Source organism: Vanellus vanellus (genome assembly GCF_965231255.1).
Source record: "Vanellus vanellus genome assembly, chromosome: 1".
NCBI lineage: Eukaryota > Metazoa > Chordata > Aves > Charadriiformes > Charadriidae > Vanellus > Vanellus vanellus.
In genome coordinates this window covers 52,268,920-52,296,865 of record NC_138905.1, presented here as the reverse complement: position 1 = coordinate 52,296,865, position 27,946 = coordinate 52,268,920, and the positions used below count along the sequence as shown (strand labels likewise).

The following is a 27,946-nucleotide window of genomic DNA, read 5'->3' as shown; positions in this document are numbered from 1 at the left end:
TCGGAACAAAGGTGGCTAAAATTAAACAGAAGTCTCTCAACTGTACTTTGGGAATTCTTATTCTATGAGGAAACTTATACAATCACTTCTAAACCAAAAAGTTAATAAATGAGGTCTTCAAAATAATAAACATAGCATTTAGAGAAAAGAAAAAGCTAAAATCACAGCAATTACTTCAAGTTCTTTTTTTGTGTGTATTTCTTCAGTCTTCATAGCTCCTGACTGGCAGGGTGAGATTGCTGGTGAGGAAGCCAACAATTTTTTCCCATAGTTAACAATAATTACGGCTAGTTCATATTCTTCCCATGAACGTAGTACCTATAAAACAATCATGTTATATATTTTTGTTTTGCATAACATGTAATGTTTCATTATTGTCTACTCATAATTGTCAAAATGCATGAATATTATAAATAGAAATTAATTAGTCAATGCTGAAGTTTCCTTTAACAAAAAAAAAAACCAGGACTATAGACACTGAAAGTAATTGGAATTGCAGATATGTTATCTATGTGTTCTACTTTGGCTTAACCTACCCCTCAGAGAATAGAAAGATTTAACCAGAAGTATCTATTTCTGTGATTGACATTCTCCCTGTTCTCAGGCAGTATTGCTATCAAAGAATAAAAAGGGTAACCAAATGATCCTCATTTACCTCTCTGGTATCAAGTGAACATTTGTAAATCTCAACTGTATTGGTGAAAGGAGTAGTGAAATTTATTTTTAAAATTAGGAAATTTATAAATGCACAGTGTGGGGAAGGGGTTTAGATGGCTTTATCTTCTTTAAATAGAGCTCTAAAGGCCAAAGTACTACTATACGCAAGGTAACTTCATGTTAGGATGTTTGTCTTTGGGATGTAAAATAAGTATATAGATTACTTTAGGATAAACACAGTACATGGCCTCATTATTCCGTTGAAATGCTATCTCTAAGGAAATAAAAAATCAGCAGGACAAGCAGTCATTTAGCTGGGGAATCCAACAACAAAGACACTGTATCAAGGTTTCAAGGTTCCTAACAGGCTTTATTGACCTTGATAGCTTCCACTTGGGCCATCTCCCCACGGGGCCAAGAGCTCCCTTTCAGATCAGGCCTGAACTTACAATCCCTGCCAGCTTCTATCTGGCAGGAATGCTGGTCTCCAGCGCACTCCAAGCCATGCCTGGACCTGGCCATGGATCCACTGGTTTGCTCACCTGACCCGTGGACTGACTTCTCAGCTTGGCCTCAGACTGCTCCCACCATGATGGATCAGGCTGCTGGGCTGTGTCTTACCCTAGTTACCCTCACCAGACCTGATCCTGACCTGCGGATTGACTTCCCAGCTTCACCTCGGACCTGCCTCATAATCAAAAACTCACCTGATGATCTGTACTCCTGGTTGAACCTGCCAGCCACGGCATTGCCCTCAGCTCCTGGCTCCCCAGCCTCACCGTGCCCTGACACTGCCCTAACACCCATGAAGTAATTGTTTAATACCAAGAAAATGGCAACACTAGGGCTTAAAATAGTAATGTTTACACATTTTAAAAGAATGGAAACTGTCTTCTTGCAGTGCACTTCCAAGGATTTTTGACACTGACCTTGTTTTGTGAGGTGAGCACAGAGATCCAGCTCCTATAAAGACCAGGGTGAGGGATCACCAACACAGAGGAACCCCTCAAAGCATCAGCCGCAGCTCAGCTTTGGTATGAGCTCTTAGCTGAGGTGTACTCAACGCTAGAGGAAAGCTGACTTTTTCAGCATCATACATTTACTGTGGCATGTACTTTAAATCTAGCATGGCTCTATACCCGAGGAAAAAAATCCTACCTGTACCACATTTCTCCTTAACTCATTAAATAGAATGAGTATCTAAATCATAAATGGGATCTACAGATATGTATTATCATTGAAAGTCAAGGTGTTTATGTTTCTGCCAGCATGTGGGACCAAATAGTATAAAGTCTCTTGTATCTAATTAGCACATAAGCTATATATGTTGTTCTGATTAAAACTATAAATATAGCCTATATGCAGTAAATCAACTTTTAAATTTATATATTACATATATGCCTTATTGAAAATAACACTACCTTGAATGTAAAAATACATGCAATGATATGAAATACAGATTTCATGTCATGGACTAGTAATTACAGTCTATTTTCTGAACAAATGAAAATTCACAGTTTTATTAAAAAGTCAGAATGTCATTTTTATATAAAATGCCCTGATACAGAGATAGTAATAAATATTTCTAAACCTTTGCTACTTAAGACTGCTCGTTTTCTAAGACATCACTCTGAAGGCCAGTCTATTAAATCTTTTTTTTCTCTAAATGACAAGAGCTATATCTGAAACTAAACTGGAAGCACAATAATCCACACAATACCTTTGCTGTATAAAATGAGGTACAAGCTATCATATGCTGAATACTCTCATAACATCCTGCCCACCTCCTCTGCAAAGTTGCACTTGGAATTTCTTGAAGGACAGTCAAGCACTTAATGAGGATCTGTAAATACAAGGGTTAAAACAAAGTTTGGAGTCTGCAACATGCTTACAAGCCTGTACCTCTGTACAGCCTATTGTATTTGATGGTGAACTTTAAAAATACTTCAAAATCTAATGGACAGGATAAAATACTAGATCTACAAAAGACAACAATAAAATTTCCATTGAATTTAATGGTGTCAAGATTTCAACCACAGCCTTTTGGAATAAATGACATGTTTACATAAAATCACAGATATTAAATTACAGATACATGATGAGTATTTTTGCTGATTTAATTAACACAAAATCAAAGAATGCTTAATTCAGTGAGATGACGCTCCTAGTAGAAGACTACTTAAAACTATAGTGAGCTGGTCAGAATTTTAAATGAAAGAAAAATGTTTTCGGTATGGTCTAAAAATAAAATACTACTTTCCCCCTTTCTGTCTAATAGACATGAAAAGAACATGCGACTAAATTATTTTTCCCTTCAATTAGGAAATCTGAAACAGAAGCCATTTCCAGTGGCTAGCTATGACTTTGGTAGGTCATCACAGCCAATGACTTCTTAAGCAAGAGGCTACCCCTGTATCTAAATATATTTTTTTTTTTCTAAATGCTCCTAAAAACTTGTCAGGGCCCTAAGTGCCCCAGTAGTCACTCTGTGAGCAGCCTCACCTGGGGCTTCCTCCCACACCTTCTTCCCAGGGGCCCAGGAGTCCCAATTAAGTTCAGACACAAGCCTTCAGTCCCTACTTGAGACATAGCATTGGTGTGCTGGTCTTCAGTTATGCCTACTGGATGGACCTGTGTCTTGTCTCTAGCCTCTGGCTCCAACTCCTACAGCTCCTGACTTTTTCTCCTGGATGAACCATGGGCCAGCCCAACAACTTCACTTTCTCTGGACTTTCAGTGGCTCCTCTTACCAACACCCTGCTGTCTGCCATGTTCAGATGCTGCTAGTCTGTGCCTTGCCTGCATGACAGTCACTTCATCCTTCCTCATAGAGCAAACATGATCTTACTGCTGCTCCCTGACAAAACTACCTAATTAAGGGAAAAAAGTTGCATGTTTCTACTCTGTCCTTGCTGAATCTAAAGAACACGTCCCCTGCTTCAGAAATGGCAGGAAAGGATTCAGGTACTCTGTTTTCAAAGAGAAAGTGCTTGCTTCTGGAAAGGAGCACATGCCTGAAAACTAAAGACTGCATCATCAACACATTGAATAGCTGCCTTTTTTTTAAGAAGAAAACTGTGTATGAAGCAAACTTTCCAAAAAAAGCCATAGCAAATGCTGCTTTTCTTTCCTCAAAGTTGCCATCTGCAAATAGCATTCAAGTAGAAGTTACAATGTAGATTCTACTGTAGTTTAAAAATACCAACAAATCATCCTGAAGAAACAATCGATACTCTGCAGTTACTTTAGCATATCTGAGAGCAGAATCTGTGCAGCTTACACTGAACATATATGCATAAAACATATATGAACAGATATGCATATACACACAAAACTGTAAAAGGCTTTTCTTTCAGTAGCTACTAAGAACTTGAAGCCTAGATACTTAGTTCTCCCACGGTACACTCCATTATAAGTTTAATTTGAATCACTATAACTGCAGGACTTGGATGCCAGCTGCTTTGTCTTAAAATGCTCTCACCTGAACTACCGGCACTGAAGAAATCTTGTGATAAATAATTGGAGCAAGGAGACCATAACATTGTACAACAGACTGCAGGGTATAACTTGCATCATTCAACCAATTGCTAAGTTCAATTGCCACAGTCATTCTTTCACATTCTGCTAATCTAGCAACCTGTAAAACAAACACACATTTTGATTCAAACATGAATTCTGTTGGTTTAAATCATTTCAGAGTGAAAGAAGACAGATGTTATTGCAGTTTAAAAAGCAATGTAAGCAGCAAGTAAGATGAAATTTTAAAATGAATTTACATCGACACCTATTAGAAGTATATAAACAAATGCAACATTATTCATTATTCTAAATGAAACGACTGTTCTTGACCTAATTGTACCCTTTGAGTTTACTCATATAATTTACAAAGCCCAGTTATCAACCTCAACCTGTGTGGAATGGAACGTTCACATGCTAACCTCTCTGAGTAGGTAAGGGAAGGATAACAATTCCTTCCTTTCCCATATAGTTATCTGCTGCAGTCCTCGCACGTGTAAGCATATCCAGTAAAGTCACTGAGTAATCAACTCTTCACATTTTTATAAGACAAGGACTTCAGCAAAGAAAGAGTGAAATAGGAATGTAATAATACAGGAAGCAAAGCTTGACTATCCAAATAAAAAAGAAAGGTTTTGTTGTGATTAACACGCCATTATACTATAAGAAAGTCTGAAATACGATAAAAGAAGCTTAGTATATTAAAACCATGAAAACATGTTAGAAGTTCAATATTAATGAAAATATATGTATTAAATAGCAGAAATGTTTAAAATCAAAAATCCAAGGTGCATCTTAGCAGGGCAAAAATAAAAATTATTATATTTTTTGCTTAAATTATAGTATATCACCATGGAAGCCAAGGAAAATCCTTCCTTAGTTGGGATCAGTGCTCTAAGGATTAGGCAATAACTGATTCAGAAGCCTTCTTTCCACCAGGATACAAAATAACCAACAGCTACTAAAATACTTCAGAAAGGAAGACCAAATAACTCATAGAAAATTAAGTATTCTGTAAATAGGATTAGTACATTGCAACATTTATCTTGCAGTGATGAAATAAAGCTGATCAAAAAGTAAAATCAAATCCAGTCTTTATTTTAAACCACACATACTTGTTCCTTATAAAGTATCTCATTGGAACAGATGGAATCACAGAAGAGTGCTCCTTCCATGACATTAATGTCACAGACAGCAAATATATTCCTCAGAAAGAGGTGCAAGGTAATAGGAGAAGTCTGAGATACAGCTTCAAAACGTAACCTACAAAATAAAAAAGCAAAAGAACAGTAAAAGCATGTTAATGATTATTCTGACATCTCATGCTTGAAACTGCATTATAATAAAATGCAGTCTTTAATTTTAAAATTATGGACAAATTCTACTTCTAGAAATAAGATTTATACATAAAACTGAAAAACAATGCTTAAAATTTCTAACAGAAAAAAAAGGGCTAAGACTCCATTTCAAATTGTTTTCCACCTTCTACTATTCTAAGACAGTTTTTCATTAGTTGTTTCATCTAATCCAGTGAATCTTACTTTGAACTTCCTTTGAAAACTTGGGATGCTACAGCTTATTTATTTTAACTGTGTTCTTTTACACATTATTTTTCTGTATTCTGACAATGACGCATGTGAAGTCCATTACTAAGTATTAGTAACAGTCTCATTTTCATCACTGATGTCTTTTATTACAAGTCTCAAAAGAATTTCTTTTCTTCTGCCTGCTTCTTTGTTGGGTTTTTTCCTTCCCTGGGGGAAGGGGGGCATTTGTCCTTGTTATATTTTTCCTAATATTTTTGTTACAGGAAAAATCCTATGATTTTGAACTATAAGAAGTAAATTCCTCCTTCTCCTCAGTTGTATTTCCTAAAAGAGACTGAAACTCGAGAAGGAAGATCAAGTAGACACATTCACATACTTGACATTACCAGGATATCAACAGGGCTTCTGGCTGGAAACAAGAGTTTTCATTTCCTTCCAGCTCCCTCTACTGCCTCTTTAAGTCCTATGTACTTTCAAGCTAATCCAACTAATTTCTTAGCTACCAATCGGTTAGACTGAAACTGCCTATTTCAGGTCTGATACTGCAGCTTTGAGAATGGGGGAAAAAAATTAAGCTTGGACACAGCTGTCGGAAAAGTAAAATCCCTGAATTGCTTTCCGTAGCTGTTTAAAATTTGCTATCTTCATTAGATTCATTTGAAAGCAGCTTCATTCAAATGTTACCTCTGAAGCTGTATGTATGTTAAAAAAAAAAAGCACAATGACCAGACTTGCAGTCCTGCTTTTTTCCCCAGGCCAGGTATAGATGTAAAACATCCACATAGTCGTGAAATAGGCTGTCTAGTGATTATCTGCCTGCATCAATGCAGTCCACAGGCTGCCTGTAAATCCCTAATGCTCTTATGGCATGTAACATCAAGCCCCTAGGTCAATTTGTATGCCCAGTATCAGACACATGGTGGCACCTGAAGGACAGACAGGATACACGCCAGTGGTCTGGCTGAGCCCCAAATAACAAGAAGTACACTTAGGCACATTACGTTCTCCTGTAACGGGATTCAAAGCACATGCAAGCCTACACTATCTGATTGCATCCAAACAGCACTACCATGACAAAACCGTGGGCTCTGATGCAAGTAAGACAAAACAATATAGTGAAAACTCTAGCTACATCATCTGTCTCAGAATAGCTGATTACCAGTTATTCTGTCTGTGAAGTGGAAATGGAAATATTATGATGAAAGTGTTAGGAAACCCCCCTAATATCTATTTCTGGAAACAAAGATCTTTATTCCTTCTTTATTTCTTGAAACATTCAAGAACTATTAACACACATGCAATAAAGTTGCTTCTTGTCATTATGGTCTCAAGACTAAGCCAGTCTGTCAAACTGAAACAGAGATGCTGCAGAACTTTTTCATACCTTCACAAGTTTGCCAAAACTTTCCTAATGAAAGAATTAGTCCAAAAAGAATTCCACACAGGTAAAGATGGTGATTTGTGCTCAGTTATATTGGATGTTAATTCATTATCAAATTATAAACAGTCAACTAACATTTAGAAGTATTAATTGTTATTATAGTATTTCATGTCTATTTTTTCACACAAGTCTCATTCTTTTATCTGGGAATTAATTAAGTTCTGATTTGGTTTTGCATTCAGATCTATTGAATTTCAGTGAATGTAACTGCAAAATTTCTAGCTGGGCTTTGTCATCATGAAAACCCTATAATATTATGACTGAACATTTGAAATTTATTTATAAATGAATTAATTTTAAATATTTTCCAAAGCACTTTAGTATAGTCAAAGATTATTGGCAGATTTATATCTGCCCCAAAACAAAATTAGCAAGCATTTACCCATTTTGGGTGGTGTTCTTGACAAAATTTCCAGAATTTCTGAACTCTACTGCTCCTTTAATTGGAAAGTCAAGAACACAGTGCATATTACATATTTTGCATATGAAAATGCATCACACAAAATTAATAGCCACTTTATAAATGTTTCCCATTATCTTAAGAAAACAATCATTATAAAGAAATAGGTGTGTAATGGTTCCACAAATAACAAAAATCCTCTGCTAATTATAAAACACTATGTTTTCATAACACATTTCACCCTTTTTTTCTTCAGAATGTTTTTCATATCGCAAGTCTGAACAAATTTCACAACCTGGTACTCTTTAAAATAAAATGTACACATCTATAATTAACTATTATTTTAATTTTGTTTTCGACAGTTACCTGTTTTCAGATACAGTCAAATTACTACTTGCAGAAATAACAGCTGCATTGGCAGGCAGTGGAGAGGAATTTGAAACAAAATAATCCCACATTGGCAAAAATGCTTCTCTGGCCAATGTATAGTTGCCAGTCTGATAGGCTACCTACAAAAAAAAAGAAAAAACAAAAAAAAAATTTAGCAAGTTTCAATGTTCAACAAATAACCAAGCCAAATATGATTATACTATAAAGAAAGGTTTTAAAACTCCCCATCCAACATGTAAATTTACAATTTCTGTAAGAATATTCTGACATATTTGAATAGAACACATGTAGTAGCAATCTGGATTCTACTAATATTAGTTTGGCTTCACAAAATCAGAAGAAGCAAAAATGTTTCTTGACTGTTAACCAAGGATCTAACAGCCCTTTGTGGAATACTTTACAGGTATTGTGCTGCAGTTTTTGAATGCATGTTATTTCATCCAGGTTCATTTTACTTTTGTAGAATGCCCTGCTGCTCTGGATAATGGGATGTAAATGGAGCCACACAAGTAGGCATAAATGAATGTGGATACCTCTTACTCTAGACGATTTTAGGAAATCTTCTAACAGTTCCCCATGATCTGGTCTACAGGGCTAGCCAATTTCACTTTTCTCCATGTCACTATCTGTTTTAAATTTTCTTTATTAAGAATACAGAAAATTATGATAACTGTCTGACAGAGCTTTTGTGGTCTTCCACAAGACACTACAAAAATAATTTCAATATGAAAATGGTTGGATTTGATACCTGGTAAGTTCAATCACATTTTTCATCCCATACTGTAATGCCTAATAAGATGATTTCTAACACTTGGTCTCAATCACAAAAATGAAAAAATAAATGATAAAAAATAAGAAAGAAGTTAAATGCAGGCTGAAAAACAGGAACTGGGATACGAAAACTAGCTGAGAGACATCTCTCACCTTAAACTGGAATTTCCAATAATTTTGAATTAAGAATTGAGTTACTCAAATATACCATTTGTTATGTTAAAATTGTGATTTGTGCTTATCAAGTTTTTGGTAAGAAAGTCTTGAGTTTTTACCAGAAGAAGTTTTAGAGCTACCAGTGAAAAAAAAAGTAATTACAACCAAATTAAAGTATGTGTTTATTAGCAAAGACTCTAACCCTACCTCAGTTAGATAGGCTCGAACAGTAGTAGCAGAAAGAGGTGGATAAGCAAGGATTGGCTTAGTCGTTTCCCCAATGGCATCACCAATAAGTTTTCCATCAGAAGAATATGCTGCAACTGCAAATATGTATTTCTCATTGGGCTCTAAGCCTTGTATTTCCAAGAGGCTTTTCCCATCAGCGGGTATCTATATAATAAAAATATTTTCTAGTTACATCCACTGTACATATCAAAAACAAATCTCAAACTCTGAACTTTCATTGTTAAATAAAATGTTTAGCGGTCTTGGATACAACCTAAGTATAAGCTAGATTAAAAGACATGTCATGATTCCACGTAATATTAGGTTCTTGAAGACAATGAGAAAACAGTGAGAAGACAGGGGGAAAAAAAGTATCTGTTTTCTCTGGAATGCAGTTGAGTATACAGAGCACATAACCTAAGAGAACAGTTAAGTACCAGGACCTGGAGTTTCTCTAAGACATTTTTGTCCAATTGCACATTCACACTGTGAGCGTGCATGCTTGCAGTCATTGAGCTGGAAACATTCTACCCCTGAGCTATACTTCCCGAGAAAGAGCATAAAGCTCTCCTCCATACATGTCACAGGCATGTATTAGATATAGGCAGAGGATGTCACAGGTCCTCTCAGCACCATTAACAGGACCTTGGAGTTTGTGAACGTGTATATAAACAATATATTTCCAAGAACTTCTCGACATTTTTCCTTCAAGTAACTGACCACCTGCACTTTAACATCATGGCTCACTTCTAACAGGCTTTTCTGCCTTCCCCTCCATAACCAGGGCAATTTACAGAAAGGAAAGTTTTAGGGTCTTGAAACAACAAATAACTGGCACAATGACTGAAGCACAACATGGGAAATAAGGTCATTGTAATGTAGCATCAACACAGTGTTCTTATTCAGAAGGAGTCCTCTGAACAACAGAAATCCCTTCAAATGTTAGGGCTGAATCCTGAACCAGCAGACCAGAAATTAATGTAAAACACTCTTTAGTATCCCTTTAGAGCAAGGTTTTCTCATGCTGATAAGTTTATAGATCATTCCACCACCAAGAATTCTAAACCTTTTCCATGGAGCAGGCAGATAGTGACTTTGTCTGCAGAATAGCATTTTGCAAAAGCATATCCTAAAGCTACCAGAAGCTCCATTGCTGAGGCATATGGTTAACCTCAGGTCTGTGCATCTCTAGTGCCTGCTAGAGCTAAGACAGTCAGTAGTTTGGGTGGATTGCAGCAAGTTCACAGAAAGAACAGCTAGCAGTGGGGTGAAAGTCTCCAGTGAAACACTTAAGTCACCAGGAGCAGGATAGTATATTGCAACTAGCTCACTGGACATGGCAGGAAGCTTGATTCTCCAGATTTGATCATAAGAATATCGAGAATAACATCAAAGCCTCTATTGCCAGTAGCTACACACACCTGTTTTCATACATCTTCCTTTTTGGGGAGGAGATAGGGGGAACAGGTGCAAAGGGAAAGATTTCCTCTCCATCACCAAAGACAAGTCTATCAGTGTTAGTATAGAGCTTGCTGCCAAAACCAGGAAAGCATAAAGCATAGGGCAAAAGAGGTTGAGATCATTCTTCTGTCACAATGCAAAACAGAGACCTGCCCTGCAAAGAACAGAACTCTTCGTGAGAAGATTTCCAGATGTAAAAGAGATACTTCAGGTCTAAGACTACAGTAAAATTTGCTGAAGACCACATGCTGAAGCTTTTTTGCCCCTTTCTTAAAACCCCAAATGCAGAGTATTTGAATGGGTCACAGTCGTCATTCAGGTGGACAATGCAATAGCATGCATAAGTGAGTGAAAAACAGAACTCTCTCAGTCTGTGCAGGAACATCAGAGTGTGATCCAAAGGGAAAAATCTACACTAACACAAAACAAAAAATCCGAAACAAATTCAGAAAATAAAATGTCAGTTGTAATGAAGAAATAATATAAAAGAGTACTGATGCAGTCACATGATCAGTCACAAGTAATAAAAGATGGGTGGGATGATTTGTCATATCACATGTTCACAGCAAGAACGGGAAAGAGCATGAACCTAGAAGTCAATCATGTCTGAACATGAAGGTTATTGAAGGAGTTATATTATCATGTTGCCAGAATTAAGCAAGGTAAAGTCTTGTTAAGAAGAAATAGCTTATAGAAGTTACACAATTAAGAAAAATATTAAATTTTATATCTGTTTAGAATATCTTTTTTTTTTAATCCCCAGAAAGAGTAAGTCTGAGGTACACTATAAATACATCATATACATCCTTTTATATTTCTTAGGTGTCTCCCAAAAAACAGTTATAATAGAAGGGACAGAGACTTGTCTAACATGAAGCTTTTGAATCATATAATTCATTATTCAAAAAAGGTTCCTAGAACTTTTTTGGTTGTCGGTATGCCTTCAGCCTAGCAAAATTTCAATTGCTTAAAATAAAGATCAAAAGGTTTGTCAAAGGCTTGGCCAGTTACTTGATTAAAAACAGATATCAGATGTATACATTTAGAAAGTTGGGTTTTTTTAAAGGAACAGAGAATGACCTAAAGGAGTTTTACCTCTGTCTTACCTCTTCTCCTGCATTTGGAAGTTTATTGTTATTTAACCTTACTTTCATATTGCTTCCTCCTGCTACAGAGCCCAAAATACTGTACCACGAAACCTTTGAAGAAAATGAAAACAAAATGGGTTGATACATAATAGTATTTCCAACCTTTGCCTAATGTAGAATGTACTAATTTTGTAAAAACAGTCTCTGAAAGAAAAAACAAAAACCTTAGTTATAAAAATGCATAGTCCAACTGCACTAGAAACACTAATTAATTTATTTAGCTGGAGAACTAGATACACTACAATGGCAATAAAAAGAGATGACTCTATTATCCTATCTCCTTCCTTGAGCTACCCTGTACTTTCTGTAGATTTAAAGTCATCTAGATCCCTTATTTGATCCTTGCAATGGTATTCTTCTAAAGTTGACATCAGCTTCTGATTCAACAAACTATTTGAGGACAAATCCTTAAAAGCAGGCAACAGAAATGCAAACATGAAGTAACACAGTAATATTTTCTAAACAAGCTATGCTCTTAGTTCCTACTGAGATCAATGCTTTTTTAATGCCATCAAGCTGCTGATAAACTCAGTGGGTATATCATCTCCAATTTTCAATATCTTTAACCAAGGAAGAATGTGAGCATGCATTCCTGGATCAGTGCTCAGTTGTGTTCAGTGAGATCAAACATGGAAACTAATTTTGATTTCGTCTCTGCAGAACTGGGCAGATGGATTTCAGTAGGTCATGCATCTGATGAAGCTCTTTTTCAGTAACTTCTCTTGCAACTTCTACTAAAAACTGTACTAAGTCTATGTACTTTTAGTAGACATTTAAACAGCCCTGAGGTTTGGCAGACGAGGTCATTTTTCAACATATAAAAATTCTGAACAGCTAAAATGTTAATTTTTCTTGTGATACACATGATTTTTCTTGCAATGAATCCTGACTGTTTTTCAGGAGTTATTGAAATAGAGGACCTTATTTGCAGCAAATGAGCAACTTTAAGATCAGGAAATTTTAGAGATAATTTGACTTCTAGTACAAGAAATATATATCTCTAATTAAATCCTAAGTATCCATTTCCAGTTAATAAGTTCTTCATAAAAAATACCTTTCATGTCCATTCAATAGCTATGTGTATCTGTTGTGGCTTAACCCCAGCTAGCAACTAGGACCATGCAGCTGTTCACTTACTCCCCCCCGTTCCCCCAAGTAAGGTAGGGAGAAGAGGGAGAAAAAGGAAAAAAACCTCATGGGTTGAGATAAAGACAGTTTAATAGAACAGTAATGTAAGATAATAATAATAATAATAATAATAATAATAATAATAATAATAATAATAATAATAATAATAATAATAATAATAATAATAATTAATAATAATAATAATAATAATAATAATAATAATAATAAAAGAATATGCAAAATAAGTGATGCAATACAGTTGCTCACCACCCGATGATCAATTGCCCAGCCCATCCCAAGCAGCAATCACGGATTCCTGCCCCCCTGGCAACCCCCATTTATATACTGAGCATGACGCCTATGGTATTGAATATTCCTTTGGCCAGCTTATCCTGTCTATGTTCCATCTCAGCTACTATGGGAAGCTGAAAAAGTCCTTGGCTTAATATAAGCATTACTTATCAACAACTAAAACCATATGTGTTATCAACATTATTCTCATACTAAATCTAAAACACAGCAGCTACTAGGAAGAACATTAACTCTATTCCAGCTGAAACCAGGCCAGCATCTTTAGAAAGAAAAATTCTAGAGTATCTGGGCTCCAATTATAGGAATAATAATCTCATTGCACCATCTAGTGGTCCGATCCGTTACATTCACTCTCCTGTATCGAATAAAACGAAGTATTAACAGTTACTAAAACAGAAGAACGACCAGATTTTTAAAAACTACATTTTTTAATTTTATGTTCATTAGAGATATAAAGGAAGAACTTTTTCCTAATTCATTTCTTTGAAATTCACTAATCAAACTGCAATAAAACTGCAAGTTATAAAACAACTGTCCACAGAAACATTCTTACCACTATTAATAAGATTTGAGTTTCTACTGGTTTTATACACATCGTTATTTTGAAGCAGCTTGCAAAATCACTGTGAAAATTTCTCTCAAGAAAACTGCAGCTAGTGAATTTTTCATCCTTCAGCCTGTTTGAACCTTTCTGGACATATGAAGGAGAGTAAGGTGTTTTGGAACAAACAGCATGAATTTACCAAGGGTAAATCATGGCTGACCACCGTGATGGGCCTCTGTGACAAAACTACTTGATTTACAGAGGGGGGGAGAGGAGGGTGGCAACAACGGGAGTGCTGCAGAGGACTACCCTGGGACCTGTCCTGTTTAATGTCTTTAGCAACGACCTAAGGAAAAAAGTGAGCACACGCTTATCAGGTTGTAGATGATGCCAAATTGAAGGAAACAGTTGGTATCCTTGAGGGCAGGATTGCTATTCAGAGGGACCTAGAGAGCCCGGACAAATGGGCCAACAGGAACGTCATGAAATTTAAGGACAAATGCAAAGTTTCGCACTTGGGAAGGAAGAATCCCTTGCAAGGATACAGGCTGGGGACTGATGGGCTGGAGAGAAGCACTAAAAAGATCTGGGGGTCATGTTAGACAGGAAGCTGACCATGAGACAGCAATGCGCCATGGCAGCAAAGCAATCTAAAAGCATCTTGAATTGTATTAACATAAGTACAGTTAGGAGATTGAGGAATATCATTATCCCCCTCTGCTCAGTACTCATTAGACTACACCTGGTTACTGAGGCCAGTTTCCCTCCTGCCCCCCCATCATTCTAACAAGAAATGTTGAACAACTAGAGTGATTACAGCAAGGGACCACCAAGATGAGCTGGAACTCTAGCCCTGCGAGAAGAGGCTGAGAGAGCTGGGCTTATTCTTCCTGGAGAAGAGGTCGCTTCAGGGGACCTACCAGGAATGCCTGCAAGCAAGTGATGAAGAAGATGTAGCCAGGCTTTTCACAGTAGTGCATGGTAGGAAGACGAAAAACAATAGACCTAAATTGAAGCAAGAGAGATTACAATTGTACATAAGGAAAAAAATTTTCCCCATGAACAGGTTGCCTTGTTGGAACAGGTTGCACAGAGAAGCTGTTCAGTCTCCATCCTTGGAGGTCTTTAGAACTGACTGGATAAAGCCCTGAACAACCTAGTCTAATCTCACAGCACCCTACTTTAAGCAGAAGGTTGGACTAGAGACATCTCCTAAAATCCCTTATGATCCAAGTAGTTCTGGGATTCTACAAATTCAACAGAAGGTAGATTTTTCCACCTGAACTGTGGCACTTCAGCAGAGGCTTCAGTGTGGTACCTTCCTGCGTCACATGATGCAACAGCCTTGCATCTCTTCCAAGGGTAACTAGGAGTATGTCAGACTCTAACCAAGAGAATGAGCTCTTGGCGAGTAGAATAAATAAGAAACACCAAGGATCATGATGCATAAGATGAAGAAAGTTTCATGCAAATGTGAAGATCAAAACAATGAGTCACCACTGAGTCACAAGGGGAAAAAAAGGAATACTTAATTAAGTCAGAATAACATAATCTTGTCAAGAACAATGGAGACAACTGTGATGGTATAGCACTGTTGAAACAACTTTTGCTCTCTTGTGTATTGTTTAATTATTTCTTACACAGTCATCATGAAAAACATTACCTGAGTATCTGAAGAAAACGGGGCTGGTTTAAATGTCATTGAGCAATGTGATCTAGAAAGTAACAGAGGAGGAGGAGGAGTTCTGCCTTTTTTCTTGCTGCTCATAGCTTCTTTGAGACTGTGATACAATGCACTTTGTTCACCTTCAACTTGCTCAATTAAAGTTAGTGCTTCCTATGAAGTAAATGAAAACAAAAGGGAAAAACTATTAGAACATAACAATCAGAATGATATAATACTTAGAAACAGTTTTCAAAATGATCTTATAAAAAAATCACAGCTATGTAGAAAACTTTTTGCAGATTTTCATATCATCTTACATCCTAAATTAGGATGAATGGTACTTTGTGTAAGCTTTACATATGTAGATTAATTTCACAATGTACAATAAAGGGAATGCAGGGTTGAACACAAAAGAGGAAGGACTGAGGCACATCCAGTTTTGGAAGAACCTGCAGGAAAAAATAGAGTGATCACAAATAATGTTGCTTAGCAATTAGTGGCAACCTGTGATTAGCTCCAATAAGAAACAAAAAAGATATCAACTCTTATTTAGGAGAGAGCTGGAGACCTAATCTGTGGAATTTCTGAAGGAGCTGTGGAAGCACTTACACTGACTTTCTGTACTCCAGAAACAGAGGACAGAAATAAAGTCCAGAAATAAAGAAAAGGGAGGAGAGTGCAGGCCTGGAAAATGTAGGGCTAAACCTGGAGAGGGCTGAGAGAGGACTGACAGTCTATTAGTGTCTTCCAAAAATGTGGGGGCCTCCTGCACACAGTGATTATGCAGCCATCTGGTTGGAGATCAGGGTACATTTTTTTCTTACTGGACTGAAGGGCAAATTGGTAGGCTTCTTCACCTTGTTTGAATTGCCAGGATAAGATAAACTCAACTTGGAAATTTAATATTCAGAACTTAGTACTTTTATATCTTTATTTATGGCAGCTGTCCAGGGCAAATCAAAGCCAAAAAGGCCAGCTCCCAGATATGAAGAGTTCAGGGGTGCCTTGGACAAATTACATTATTTTGGAAGAAGAGAGAGATGATATATTCCTACAACTAGGAGTTTTATCTGAAAGATTTTAGTACCATACACTGCACCAAAGATTGAGGCTGAACTGAGTCTGAAAAATAAACTGAAAAAGAACATTGCAAATTATTGGTTATTCAGTGACAGTCCTATAATCTTGCACCTTTACAGTTCCTTGTTTCTGTCCTCATATATTTATCAGGCTATAAGAACAACCATAGTGAGTCAGATCACAGATTGAATAAGCTTTGTATCTCATGTCCAAAAATGACCAAAAACCAGCCATAGATTTTTAGAGAAATAAGGAGCTAAGATTTAACAGAGCCTTAATCACATCACATAGATAATCATTTGCACATCCCCTCACTTCACCCCACTCTCTCCCCATTTAGATTAGGGTTGCATCCACCCTAGTGAGAAATGCTTAAGGAAGAATATCAGATAAAAAATAAGATACGGAGTGACTCTTTCCCTTAAACAAGGATTCAACTTTCACAATCAGTAATTAGAAACTTAACCGCTTCCTTAAAAATTGTACTTCTTTGTAGTAACCTGTACTGTGATACAATTTTTAATTAAAAGAATCACAGGCTCATTCTTCTCTGGGGACATATTTCTTATTATGATGTTCTACAATAAAAAAGGCACAATCCGCTACTCAGAAGCATGAAAGGTATGGATTTGCTGTTCATGACGTGAGCACCGTCCACCTCAAGGAGGAAAATTAATTAAGCATATAATTAAATATTTCATCGTAGTACAAATATCAAAGATCATGCTAATTTTGCCCAGGCAAAGTTAATTCTGACATTTTCTGGCAACTGGCTGCATATATATTATATTCTTTTACCCACATCTTTCTCTGTGAAAAATGCACAACAGTAAAATATAGTGAAGGTCAGTATAAGGCCTTTGCAAATGTTTCTTCTGGATAACTACACAGTCTTGGGAATTGCTTGTACTTCTTCATTGGTGACTACAGTTACAACTTTCATAGCATACCACTACATGTTATATTTGTAAATACCATATATTTTTCAAATATATGAGAGAGATTTTTAGTGTGTCTTTTCTGATCCAGTTTTTGCATTCTTCTGACATAAAAGGTATGTGTGTTAATTACCATGGTTCCAAATTTGTAGCACTTAAAAGAAAAACATTTTCTAGTAACTTCTTGTTTAAAATACTTTTTCACATATTACATAGCGAGAATTGCAGATTCTGTTATCTGTTGTACAGGCTTTAAAGAAACTACGTGCCCCACTGATGAGAAAGCAATTTTCATGGACAGATGCTGGTACAAAGCTCAATGGAAATCAAATCCCATTGATTTCAGAAGACTTTGAAATGAGTCCATGAAGAATCTACTTTTAGCCTCAGTAAATTCCAAAATGTCCAACTTCTAACTGTAAATTTAATAAGAATGAAATAAAGTCCATGTCATCATCATCAGCCAAAGTAATCTAAGACAGCTTATAGATCTTGGAAAAAGAAGGATGTTGAAGGTTGCAATGCGGAGAAGGAAACCTGCATTACATTTTGGTACGGCATAGGTTCATAATTTCAATAGGTGGTTAAGTGTTGAAAGAAAGATCAACTCTTCTTTCAGGTTTCCTGCAATCTGCATGCGTGCACAAAATTTGGGGATCTGTTCTTTCCTTGTTTTAAGTCACTTTATTCTTTCATCATAATGAAACTTCTCAGGGAAAATTTGACAACATGGGTTAAAAACACCCAATGTCCCTTAGATTCCTTCCATTTTTCTTCTTTTTGTTAGAAGGAGTAATCCAAGTCTTAACTACACAGAACATCAAAAACTGTGATAATGATAAAGAAGTTCAACCATAAGATTTTTTTTATTACCTCCAGTAGCTGCCTTTGGGAAGAAGTGGTTAACTCTTCAGGGAACTTCTGTGCAGCCTTTTGCATCAAAAAGATTGCTTTAGATAGCTTATTCTTTTTTATTTTTCTCATTATAAGTGCCTCTGTAAAAGAGATATTATAAGACATTTATAAAACATCAGCAATAATTTATTATACTCCTAAACATTTAATTAATAAGACTTACCTGTTAAATAATGGAAATCTTTAATATTCTTCACATGAGACTTGCTAGACTTAAGACTTTTGTCATCCTTTTGAGCACCTACATAGGAAAGAAATCCCTAGGTATTCATTCTGTCAGTGCTATTGAGAAAATTTCAGTGAGAGGGGTTAATACATAGTTTTGTAGTAAAGCTGTGCTCCATCTCATGTTCTTTTCTTTGGTTCAAGAAGAATTTCTTGGACTGATTATACCACTGAAAATATTCCACCCTCATGCTCTAACATCTTCAGTAGTTATACTAACATCACAGGAAAAGAGGGATCTTGATCACAGGGAGCAGTGCACAGGGGAGTTCTGCAGTGTCAAACTAATACTAGCTTTTAATTAAAAAAAAAAAAAAAACCTCCTTTATTTCTTAGTATGACATAATATATTAATAGAGGACTCTAATCAAGCTATGAAGATCATTTAGCTTTACTGAAACCTACCATGTGTCATTTTAAGAAGTTTCACAGCTACTCGATGTTGGGCCTGAATGAGCTCCAAGTGTAAATCCATTACGAAACCATTACCCGTTCCTGTCTTATCATTACCACATCCCAAAACAAAATTCAAATTCTGATCATTTGAGTCCACCTAATAAATAGGAAGCAGCAATTAAGCAAACACAAACTTTTATTACTGAACTTACTGCATTTATCTTGACATTGATATTATTATTTCAGTAATTTTTCAGTAACATTATTGAGTAAATTGACAAACTGAAATTTGTCATATCTGTGTAATATACAGTCATTCAAGAAAGCACGGAAGGAATGAAAATGACAAGACAGAGAAATCATGGATGACGGACAAAGAAAACTAAACAAAACCTGAGAATCAATAGGAAACTGGATTAATAATAATTATGAAACTGCAGAAAAAATTGTTTTACTGTGTTACCAGTCCACAAAACAAAGATCATATTGGTGTAGAATGATAATATTTAGAAAATCTGAACTCCCATCAATAGCAAAAAATAATTTTAATAATAAACAGTTGCAAGCAATAAATATGAAAAGGATTTCTGCTTTTATTTTATAGGAGAAAGCTACAAATTATAATTCTTTCCAAAAGAAAATGGCAAAGAAAACCTAAAAGAGTTTATAGTTTATTACTGAAAGAGAAAAACACTATTTCTACTACACAGAGATTGCCAGGATTTCTAAGTATGAAGAAAATAAAATTTTTGTGTCATCAAAACCCAATACATTATTTATAGATTTTGTTGTAGTGCAGCTCTTTGTAGACTTTACCTTTGTACAGCAGTTGTCAAATATTGACTTTCCATCTGGCAGAAGGGTCATTAAGCGAGATGTGTTAATTCCATTAATTGCTTTTTCAAGACTTTCATAAGCAACTTGTAGTTGTTCTGTAGGACTTTTCTGAAATGAAAACACATACAAACATGTTTTATTAGGTAACAACATTAAAAGCTATAACATGGACTGTCAAAAGTAAAGTGCTATTATTTTTAGCTGCTGCAGTTTAAACTCTGTCCAATAATCTTTACATAGTCACTGCTCCCCATGCTTTCATATACTAATATCAATGTTTTAAATTTCATGCAATTTTAATTAATGTAGGACTGATTTTCCTTCAGCTCTCAAAAACCAATTTACTAACTCAAAAAGCTAACTTATAGCAGAATGAAACTGAACTTAGAGAATTAAGTTGACAAACACAGTATTTTCACAAGCAGTTCTTCAATGTTCCATTAGATTCTGTTAAGAAAACACTGATTTTTCAGAAAACAACACCTGTAAGTAGACAGTCACTGAATTAAAGCTTCTCCATGTGTGTAAGCATTCAAACATATCATTGACAAAATTCCTGAATCTTCAAACTAATGTATGTCTTTTTTTCTTAATGTGTTTTAGTAAGTAATTTTGAACTATTTGACGCTTCTGCAAAGTCCTGAGTACTGAAAACACCGAATAAAGCAAGGACACTCAGGATGTTCCACATCACCCTTACAAAAACAAACAAGTAGAAGCACAACCCAAAATATTTTCCTAGATGAAGCAAGGACTAAAGTTTGCATGATCTTTAAAAAATGTGCTATTAAAGCATTTAAAGCTGATATTATACATTGGCATAAAAAAAGAGTGTACAGTGGAAAACAGTACAATCACACTGTAAAAAAGCTTCAAACAAAAATTCTTATATCACAGACTACTATAAAAGACTACAGGAAAATTTTCAGATTTTATTTCATTTGGAAAAATATCCTTGCTTTTTTCCTCTGCACTAGCATGATTGTGTGAAACACTTCAGCTTCATAAAACTACAATTGTATTTATAAATACAAAATTTTATAAATATTGTATGAAAAAATACAAAATTGTATGAAAAGCTTCAAGAAGAAATAAGTGTTGTTATTCTATTCAAAACCACTGTACTAATGACAATGAATTACACGTTACCATCAGTATTTCAGGAATTTCACAGGTTTCATCTTGCAAGAGAGAAGCATTTCTTTTTCCTTTTTGTAGGAAGAAAATCAGAAAGTGAAAATGAAATATACTCCAAAAATCTTAGTACCATTTGATTAGCTCTACTATTAACTTAAGAGTCTGGCAATAATTCAGTTCTTCAGTACCTGACTACAAGACTTAACTATATTTTCTTGAAAAGCTTTTTGGGGTTTAAACACAATAGCTACATATGTACAATTATACTAACTCAGTGCATGATTATCCAATAACGTAGTATTTTTAAATGTACCCTATATTTCATAGCAACGTTATATCCAAGCCAATGAGACTTGGACTCATTTTGTAGTTCTTCACATTGTTGTAGCATGCATATTAATTTTGCATTTTTAAATCAATACAAATCTATTGTTATCTAATTCTCAGGAGTCTGAATGCTAATTTAACTTATAGGAGGACTTTTACATACATAAGCTCATATTTTTATGATATATACTATTTCACTTTAATATTCCTTGAAGGGGTGTTATCAACCTTTTAACGTTCATTTGGATTGTTTACATTATTTTCGTTTATAAAGAATGCATCCAGAATTATGTTTTCCTTTCCAAGACAAGAGGAAGCAGTTTCTTTGTTCTTGTTTACAGCCCTCTATCCTGTCAAAATTTCTTTTCTTCGCTGAATAAATTCATTTTTTTTCCTTTTCAGAGGGGCAACCTCCTAGTCATTCCTCTACTCCTTATGCCCCTTTTGCCTGTTTATTTCTGCTTGTTCACTGTCTCTTTCTCATAAATAAGAAAATCTATATTCACTCAGCATTCATTCAGTAAAAAGACTCTTCTCAGCATAAATATGTGCTTGATTTGCTATTTATCAGCCTGGTTTGACCAATGGCTCCTATCTATTCGGCTTTTTTTTCCTCCAAAAAGACACTTAAAATGAATGAAAAAGAATAGCAATGATGTTACAATGAGGATTCATCCATTCTCCATCAGAATGGTATAATTCTCACAACATCACAGAAAACAATACCTGCTCTACTCTACCTTTATAATGAATAGTAGTGTTCCAAGATTTTTTTTACTCTCAAAAGAGAAAAAGGTATTTTCATTCTCTTCTGTTCCTAGATATGCTCTAAAAGGGTCCTTAAAAGCTACTCTCTTGTTACTGTAAAACATTTATGAGAACTATGATTCATATTCCAGTGTTCTACACCCACAACAACAGAAAACTTTTTAAAATGTATATAAATATTCAGATTTTACAGCATTAGTCAGGTTTTGGAAGGAAATTAGTTTAATGTGATTGCAATTGCATTATATCCCAATAATGTCAGCCAAATTAAGTTCAATTTCAAAGATAATTGAATTCCTATACAAAAATCAAGACTTGTGTAGACAAGAGATCCAAATTAATGACCCAATAAAAGCAAAAGCTTCAGTATGACCTCAATAATTCCCTCTTCTGTTTGGCCTACCACTAGCACTTGAATGCTCCAAATAAGCCGCAGCACATACTCCCTTCTGCCTAGCCAATATTCAGAGAACATACGAGTGATCTGAGGCTACTCTGAAGGGAGCTAAGAGACATGTAGAAGACCTGTGGGGAGGGTGAGTCATAAGAGATGTGATTCAAAATGGGGTTACTTCAGTAGAACTGGAAATGTAAGGAAATAAGGCATAAATCCTTTGAGAACCAGGTTTCATTAGCTCTGACTATGGATGAAATTGTGTGTACAAAAAATTATCATTCTACTCTCAACAGTCTCCTCACAATAATTTTTGAATATGTGTATTTGTCAAAGTTTTCAACTCAGAAAAGTTCTAATCTTGAAAGTCATTCTTGAAAGAAAACTAACTTTTTTATTGAAAGCTTTACCTGTTTTTTTCTTAGACTTACTTGTAGAATCAGCTACGTTTTCCAATATTGCAGTTAGACATAAGGTTACCTCTGCAAGCATTATAACATTAATGTCTGCTATGCTGCTTTTCTGAATTACTTCATTTATCATCCAGAGTAAATGAACCCACTAAAAATGGCAGGAGGGGAGAAAAAAAAATCAAGACATGGTTAAAACAAATTTTTGGAAGATATTTATGTATTACAGAGGTAGATAGGGTTTTGCACTGAAAATTGTTTAAAATTATTCATAAACATGAACACAACTCCTTTCTTGGATTTGACTTTTTTTTAATGCCACCAGACTAAGATGCTGAATTTATGCTGTTCCAAAGCCCCTATTTCTTCAGACAGCAGACTTTTTTATTTTAGAATATTATTATTTTTTACTATTTTAGAAAGGTTTATGAATGTTCTATGGCCACAACTTTTATATCTTGTCATAGTGTGGTAAGCCTTCTAGCAGATTTGATCATTTGCCTCTCATTTATCCCCTTATCTTCCCACTTAAGCAGTGTTAGAGACCTGAATGCTCCTGTTGTACACACAGAGGAAAGTAACCATACGCTAGCTTCTGGTGAATCTCTGAAAAAAATTATTATAGGGAACAGGGCCACAAAATGAGCTCCTCCAGAAACTGTTTGGTCAGCATCAACTGGCAGCCCAGAGAAACTAGTGTAAATTGCCCTTCAGAAGACTGCATTTCACCAAGAGCCTCTCAGTCTCAGGAAACATTCAAGGTGAGGCTGGAGCTCTGTCCAGTGGGCCAAATATTATTGATCTCATATCCCTTCTCTTAAGCTGTAAGGTTTTTGCCACTTTCTTCAAATGACCTAGGGAACTTTCTTGAAATATATTATTTTCCGCCACAACACACCAAATGCTTCTTCTTGCATCATGCCCAAATGCTTTCCCTATTTTAGCTTCTTTCCACCATGGCCCACAGGCAGAGAATGGGTTACTTTACTGGAAAAGGGCTAAGAGATATTCTGATACTGGCATATGGAAGCACAATGTGTTCAAAAGTGTATATACAATTCACATTTTCAGTGAAGAAGATTTATCTGCATTTTACCATAAGAAAATGTACTTAGGCTGGGCACCAGTATTTTATCTTGGTTTTACTATAACAGACTGCATTCATATGAAGAGAAATGCATTATAATAAAGGAGTACTTGGTAAGCTTTGTATTTGTGGATATATTTTAAGTAGTCACTTCCACTCATTTGGATTTGCTGAAGTCCCGTTTTACACTTCTGCCACAAAAACATTATTACATCAACAAGTATTTCTTTGTCAGGTTGAATATTCTGGAAAGAAGAAACAACATAATTGTAGAAACATGTATGTACACAAAAACTCTCAAAACACTCAGTACATAAACAGTCTCAAAATTTTTCAAGTAAGTAAATAAACCATTATCATATTTAACTTTCTTATAAGGGATGACAACTTTTTGAAAGCTTAAGAAATATTTTTTTAAAAGTACTTTCTGGTAGACCAATCAAGCTTTTCTTCTCCCAACAATACAAGTGGTTTTAGAGGTTGGGTTTTTTTTATGTCTTTTTTTATCGTCAAGCTCTTAAAAGTAACACAGACAAGAAAAGCAGTGAGATGAAAATTACATGGGAGAGACAAGCAAATTAACTATCTGTGAAACGTTATAATAGTCAATACATTCTGCGAAAACTAAGTAATGTAATTTACAGTTTGCATCTTTTTTATTACGGTATTTTATTATTACAGTATTTAAATTAGTAGGTCTCATTTTGCATTGACAGAGTATTTCCATGGGTTGTTGGTGCATCTCAGATGAGGGAGCAGCTAAGGACAACTTAAACAACTAGAAAAAAGGTTGGAGTGGAATATCTAACAACTGAAAGAAACGTTAAAATACATCTGCATTTTGTGAAGAGAATAATTAAGAAATTCAAAACTCTATTCAGTTAACCTAATTAACACATTTTAAAAGGCAATAGAGAACATTTACACTGTGTTAAACACATTCTGAACAGTGATTAAGGATCAGTACACATTTTTATTGCTATTTATATCAGAGTTGGACTAGTATCTTAGGTGCAATGAAACTCGAGCCTGCTATATCCACACTATCTGTACACTCGTACGTGTATGAGTGTAAGATTTCAGGGATATTGATATTAAGAAAAAGACTGAAAAAGAAGTAAATCAAGATAACTTTTGCCACTCATTTGGTGGCAGCAAGCTGTTAGTTTGGCTCAGCTATATCATATAACTTCACTATCAGTGAATTCCCTGTTGATCAGGTGAGAATTTGTTTTTCTTTCCCAGACAGATTAAGTACCAAGGAGATTTGTGGGAAACTGCAGAAGAACCAGAAGAGTTTAAACCTAGGTAACCTGCCTTCATTACACGGTGGTCATGTTAAAAAATGACAAATGATGCTATCTAGAGGTATAACTACATCACAGGCCGGGTATTTTGACTGAGAGTATTACACTAAAGCCAAAAAATGTGTGTGCGCCAGTTATATTCCAACTGGGGCAATATGCAAATTATATCTAAAATTAATTTTGCAGTTAAGACAAGCAGAACATGCTTTTTGTAAGGAAAAGTTTTCATTAGTCTTTTGGTTCACAAACTATTTTAGGGTAAATGCTAGTGGAGACATTGTGCTGTAATTTTTTTCCCCTCACAGTAGCACATTAAGGGAAATTTCAGTTTCAGCGAGTAAGCTAGAAGTGGTTACTCTGGGAATAAACCATTAGATAAATAACAGTATTATTCTGCAGTACAGACTTCAGCACAAAAAGTCCCACTCTCTTTTGGTTTTATTGTTGCTGCTGCTTGTTTGTTTGCAGTGAGAATTTACCTTAAATTGCAGGCATACTGCTGCTAAAAAGGCATTACACTGCTCCCATTTCTATAACTATTGCAGAAATGTTTTCTACAGCTGAGCATATTTCCCCGCCTACATCTAATATAAGAAATTTGATCTCTGCTTGATTAGCTGAAACATGCAATTAGCTCTATGACATTGCAAATGGATTTAAGAGCTATTAAACATTTGTAAAGTAGCCTGAGTACATAGCACCGATAACATAAATAAAAAAAGAAACAAATATTATTTTTTGTTAAATCTCAAATTGATCACATCTTAAGGCTATATTTTTTTCATTTTTGCTATTGCATTTTTGTAGTGTGTTAATCATGCAACTGATTCCTTTGGTCTTAAATTATAAGCACTCATTACAGATTATGTGATTCATTCAGAAGAAATGTATTATACCTGCTTAGATGTGGAGACACAGGAAAACACTGTTGTTGCCAAAATCATAAGATTGTGAGAAGGCTCTCCTTGCTTCAAGGAACCCTCTACATTCAATGTTTATAAGAAGGAAGAAAAGGAAAGGCAAGAGGTTATTTCTAGTTACAAACCTATGTTTGAAAACATCTGAGTGAATCAACACCAATTTATGCCAGCAGATAATATACTCTAAAAAACAGTAAGTACAAAGGGGACAGATATTCCCAAGCTTATTCACTTTCTGTGAAGAGTGAGCATTGCTATTTTTGGAAATGGAAAGTTTTCAAGGTATTTGCAGGTTTTTTAGAAAGTTATACAATTAAATTACAGTTGCTTTAACAAGTTTTTCTTGCTTCGATGTCAAGAAACTTTACATAAATGAAGTGTAAGGACAAAAGAAAGTCAAACCTGTCTGTTTCACTTTTTTCCTGAAAACCTGTCTGAAAACATATAACATGATGTATGTTAAACATACATGCTATTCCACACTCAAGGGAAATGGTATAAAGTCATGTTTTGGCAAATGAAAACTGGACAAAATTCAGTGGGTTGCAATTTCTCAGTTGCTAGTTTTTGTCACAGAATACTGCATGCACCATATTAAATATTTTTTAAATAATAAACAAAATATCTTGCAGCAAAAATATTTGACATGCAAACACAGCTATAGCTGAACAACACTCACTTCTGAATGTTTGCTTCTTTTCAGACCCATGAGGCATCCTAGCTTCTTTGGTATTGTTTTCACTAATAGCAAAGCCGTGTTTAAATTTTCTTGGAAATAGTAAAGATTGCATCAGTGTAAGAAGTTTGAGTTCCATTTCAGCTTTCTTCCATGTTGGGTCATCTTGAGCCTAATTGACAGAAACAACCAATTGAAATTTGACTTTAAAATATGTGCTTTGAATAGCCTTCCTTACCCTCACAGGAAAAGACTACATAAAGAATGTCTAAATAGCATCCAGATTACCTGAAGAAAATTAACAACAAATTCAATAGCAGAATCAAACACGTCCCACTCTTCATAGCTGAAAGCTAATTTTACAAATTTCACAGCAGCATCTCCAGTCACCCCCTTTTCTCCTGCAGTGATGACAAAAATATTTTATCTGGTTTTTGTATATATATGCAGAAGTTTAATTTAAGCAACAATTTGGGTATTGATAAATACAAAGATAAACTCCACATGTGTTTTTTAATAGTCAGCATAATCTTGAAGGATTTTTAATACCTCTACAAAATACAATAGCTTTATTATTTTGCTGTCATGTCTATGCTTATATACCACTTTAATGATGTATCTGCAATGTCCTATTACATTTCAAAGAGGCTGTACTATTACTGAAAATAAAGTACCTGTGTAGAGGATATAAAGGACCTAGTCCTTTCTATTACAGAAAGATCTTAAATCTGGGTATCACCCCGTAACGACTCTTCTTCCCAGAAATTTAGATTAAAAAAAAAAGTGTAGAAACGTGAACAATTTCCTGCAAGATCGGTGAGCATTTCTCATTACTGTATCAGAAAATGTGCATGTACACATAGGAGTGTACACACTTCAATTTTATCCAAACCACACTAAGGCAGAAAAGGGATTTTCTGGCCCTTGGTGCTCTAAGCAAGTGTCTTAGGCTGATACATTCAGCAGTGTTCTGCAGCCCTAAGAATATGCCACAGTGTCATATCACCTGGGCACATGGTCACTCGGCTAAAAGATGTTAGCAATATTAACGTGGTAACAGACACCTGTTATTTTCCAAAACAGCACAACGATTGATCCAAGGATTTTAATAAGCTTACAAAAAGTTCTTCTGTTACTGCATCACACTTGTAGAAGTATGTACCA

At 35.3% G+C, this 27,946-nt stretch overlaps 1 protein-coding gene across 1 annotated transcript in view; it reads right to left on the bottom strand.

Moving 5' to 3' along the window:
- CFAP54 (cilia and flagella associated protein 54) overlaps positions 1-27,946 on the bottom strand; it is a gene marked incomplete at both ends in the record, with an annotated part of 116,113 nt that overhangs the window by 64,000 nt on the left and 24,167 nt on the right. The window contains 18 exon segments of the mRNA XM_082498212.1: positions 175-318; positions 2,378-2,500; positions 4,139-4,294; positions 5,289-5,436; positions 7,928-8,070; positions 9,086-9,271; positions 11,674-11,766; positions 15,363-15,536; positions 18,257-18,378; positions 18,462-18,539; positions 18,929-19,076; positions 19,736-19,864; positions 20,906-20,964; positions 22,793-22,943; positions 23,990-24,124; positions 26,083-26,168; positions 26,786-26,954; positions 27,071-27,183. Coding sequence (XP_082354338.1) covers positions 175-318; positions 2,378-2,500; positions 4,139-4,294; positions 5,289-5,436; positions 7,928-8,070; positions 9,086-9,271; positions 11,674-11,766; positions 15,363-15,536; positions 18,257-18,378; positions 18,462-18,539; positions 18,929-19,076; positions 19,736-19,864; positions 20,906-20,964; positions 22,793-22,943; positions 23,990-24,124; positions 26,083-26,168; positions 26,786-26,954; positions 27,071-27,183 — 2,357 coding nt within the window.